The 3846-nt window shown below is 36.2% G+C and overlaps 1 protein-coding gene across 1 annotated transcript; it reads left to right on the top strand.

Moving 5' to 3' along the window:
- The first annotated feature begins 569 nt into the window (after positions 1 to 569).
- LOC140165729 (ankyrin repeat domain-containing protein 9-like) lies at positions 570 to 1802 on the top strand. The gene has a single exon (XM_072189040.1). The coding sequence runs from the start codon at positions 638 to 640 to the stop codon at positions 1589 to 1591; it is 954 nt and encodes a 317-aa protein (XP_072045141.1). The 5' UTR covers positions 570 to 637; the 3' UTR covers positions 1592 to 1802.
- Positions 1803 to 3846: the final 2044 nt, after the last annotated feature.

Raw genomic sequence — 3846 nt, 5'->3', positions numbered from 1 at the left:
CCAAAATAATAGAATGGTTTGTACATGAATAGGACAGAGAAATTATTTCCTGGTTGAACATACGGTATTGGACTGTTGAAAAATATGCTAAATTGTGATTTGCGCATTAATGCATAAATGCTAGGTTGACTGAGAAGCAGATGGTACACTACATGCAGATTATTATTTTGTCTTCTTACACGCAGCGCAGATCATCATTATCATCAAGCTGCTGTTTTCAGGAATTAAGCGAAGAACAGATTATAATTAATAGTCTTGATCAATACTGGAGCTCTGGAACTGACCATGGACGTACTATTATAGTAAAACGTCCATGAACTGACTGTAATAAAAAAAAGTTTGCCGAAGACGACTATGTTGTATTAAATTCATCCTTTCAATGACATACAAATGATCTTCGTCGACACTACATCGCTTTTGAGAGTGAACATCGTAATAATACTGTTGAATATTCAACAAAATTGACAACATAATTTTTGAAAAAAATCAGCACAAATAAAACTCGAACAGATTTACTCACCCCGACATTTTGGACCCTGGTGTCAGCAGTTTAACTAATAGATCTTCGAACCAACATTTTCGTTGAACCGGTATTTCGGACCCTGTCTTCAGTTTTACTCATTGGAGAGTAACAAAAATGGTGAGATCTTACTTCGTTGAATATGAAATTGGTATGAGAGAACATAGGCCAGTGAAAAAACTGGAACGGTTACGGAAGCGCATCGCTTTCGACTGGGAATCTGAAGAAAAGGACAGACATTTGTCTTTATCTGAGGCACTTATGATGGCAATTCATTACGATCATATTGAGATGGTGGAATATTTGCTAAAACATAATATGGAACAAGCTACTGAAGTCTCAAAATGGTCTCGATCTCATCTTATTTGCGCTGTGGATAGAGACAAAACGGACATTGTTGAGAAGCTGTTGCAGTATACGATGACAAGTAAGGGAAAATGTGAGAGCAATGCGCTTGTGAACGAGATTAATAACTTCAATTCAGATAGAAGGTATGTTGATAGAAAAGGAGGATGTAGAAAGTTTGGTACCAGTAGATCCGCTATTCATGTAGCCTGTAAACTTGGTCGCATTCAGTGTTTAGAGCTGCTACTTCAATATGGAGCGGATCCGTCCGTTACCGACCATCTGGGCTTTACGGCACTCGGTTATACTATTATGAGACTATGTCACGGGCGCCAAATTCAAAACGTAGATGAACCGGTGTTCGACTGCATTGAATTGCTTGTTCGCGCTTTGCCAAATTTTAGATTATCACGTTATATTTTACCACGACTCTGGCAGTTTGCTGATGAAGATTTAGATGAGGAAAAAGAAAATGCGCAAGAAGAAGACGATGCAGATGATAGCGACTTGTCTACTGAAGAGGGGAAGAAAGAATTGAACAGAAAGAAGCAAGACACTGTTAGAAGGGTTCTCGGGAAAATGTCCAATGTGCGCAAACTCCAGCATTTGTGTAGACATAGCGTACGACGTCATGTTGTTGCCGCCCAAATTGGGCCAGAAATATATGACGATTTACCGCTACCAAAAATGCTGAATTCCTACGTTGAATCTGGTATAGGCTTATAACGAAGGTGACCGTGTAGAAAAGCTGTTCATCTCATATTGAATTTGAATTCCTGCAGTATACTTACCATGATTACAGGGTTGCTTTTGACGTGTCAGCCTAATGAAAAAGAAAATGACAACATTTTGGCATACAGGCTGTAGACCTATATCGTAAAAATTCGATAATAAGCAGATGTGCCTATTAACGAGTTGCTCGGACAAAAAAATTTAAGGTAGTTTTTTTTCTTTTTTTTTTCCTTTAATTTATAAATATCTGTACAGATATATGTAAATTAAAAGAAAAAAAAAATAAATAAACTATCCTAAAAATTCATTCCGACCAACTCGTTAATAGGCACATAATTTATGCTTATTATCAATTTTTTACGGTATGATGATTGTTCTTCATCGATCTGTTCTCCATCCGTTTTTAGTGTTTTTGAAATGGATCAAAAAACAAAAAAAGGAATAATTTTCATGTTATATATTATTATATATACGGTATTTGCAGCTTATTGCCAAAAATATATATGACGCTGAACCTATAATTCCCATGTCAGACGGGATAGATGCAATTTCAACGTTGTATCAACAACGCTCAATTAAACAAGGCTAACCTAATTTCAACCTAATGTTGCAAGATTGAAATAAGGTTGAAATTTCAACGCTGATGTGCCAGCTGGAGAAATACCATACATTTGTAACTTATGTTGTCATGAATACATAATTGAAGACAAAGAGATGGCATGAACAAAGAGGTTTTGAAATTGAAATAGGCCTAATGGGACTCAAACCCTTGAAAGAAACGGGCTTTGTTCCAACAATAATTTTCATTATATTTTATAGCTATATATAATCATGATAATAATGATAAGAAATGGTTTGAGATTTGAAAGCAACTGTCATGACTCATGAAAAAAGGTTTCTGGTTTAAAAAACGAAATAAGAAATAGGCCTACCATATTAATAGGCTACTGTAGGTTGTTGTGGAACGATATATGAAAATCTCTGCTTTTCCGCATGGTCAAAAGTATGTAGGTACAATAATAGCATAATAAATATAGAAAAAACAAAAAATAATATTATTTATTAATATACAGACTTGACATTTAATATGGAATACTTTTTCGCAAAATTCCAAGACTGGTCTGGTAGAGGTCTGCATAAACGGCACGGGCTAAATATTAATTGGGGTGTGTCGGGAGATGTAAAATAATTGTATGACAGTGAATGTGCTTTCCATTAGTTTACATTATGGCACTCATAATGTAGTGAATTGGCCTAAAATGGCGGATTTAAGCAGACTGGATTTGATTTTTGTGGGGGTAAAATTTCTGAATTTGACCAACATTATTCTGATATTATCAAATTCATTGGGGTTTGAGGCGATTTTACTGAACCTGAATACCAATAAGTGTTCGTCTGAACTGAAATGCACCTGTGATCTACCAGTTTTGAAAGTGGGAGGAGCTTTTAAAAATATGGCTCTTAAAAGTGATACGCACGCAGAAAGTTTGAATGGTCCCCTGGGACCAAAAGTTATACACTTACTGTACACAAAGAAACAACGTGAGTTCATTGGATAACCAGGAATCCACACAGTTGTTTTTGTACCGTAAGTTTATAACATTTGACCCCAGGGGGGCATTCAAACTTTCTGAGTACGTACAGCTTCTAAGAGCCCCGTTTTAAGCTCCTCCCCTGTTCAAAAACTTGGTACATTGTAAGTGTATTTCAGCTGTGATGAATGCCAGTTGCTGACGAAGTTTAAGAAATATTACCTCAAACCCCTAAAAATTTGATATAAACAGAACCATGTTGCATGAAGTCTGAAATTGTGTCCCCCACAAAGCTCAACTTCAGCCTCCCCAATTCCGCCATTCTAGGCAAATCCGCTACATTATGAGCACCATAATGTAAACATATGGAAAGCACATTTTCTATCAAACAATTATTTTACACCATCCCCCGATACACCCCAATTAATATTTAGCCCGTGCAGTCTATGCACACTCCGTCCAAACCAGTCTTGGAACTTTGCGAAAAATATTCCATATTAAATGTCAAGTCTGTATATACGAACATTGGATGATAACTATATTTTTGTAACAATTATATAATCGTGCCGTTTGATGAAAAGCGTATGACGTGACATGATCATGCATTAATCAATACTAATTAAGATGCAGAGAAAATGATGTTGCAACCCGATATGCATGCATGCAGTTGTAAAAACAGCCTCTGAGATTTGAAGATATTCTCGAAGAGAGACGTGT

This window comes from Amphiura filiformis, chromosome 1 (assembly GCF_039555335.1).
Source record: "Amphiura filiformis chromosome 1, Afil_fr2py, whole genome shotgun sequence".
In the NCBI taxonomy this organism is placed as follows: Eukaryota; Metazoa; Echinodermata; class Ophiuroidea; order Amphilepidida; family Amphiuridae; genus Amphiura; species Amphiura filiformis.
This window is presented reverse-complemented; position numbering and strand designations above follow the sequence as displayed.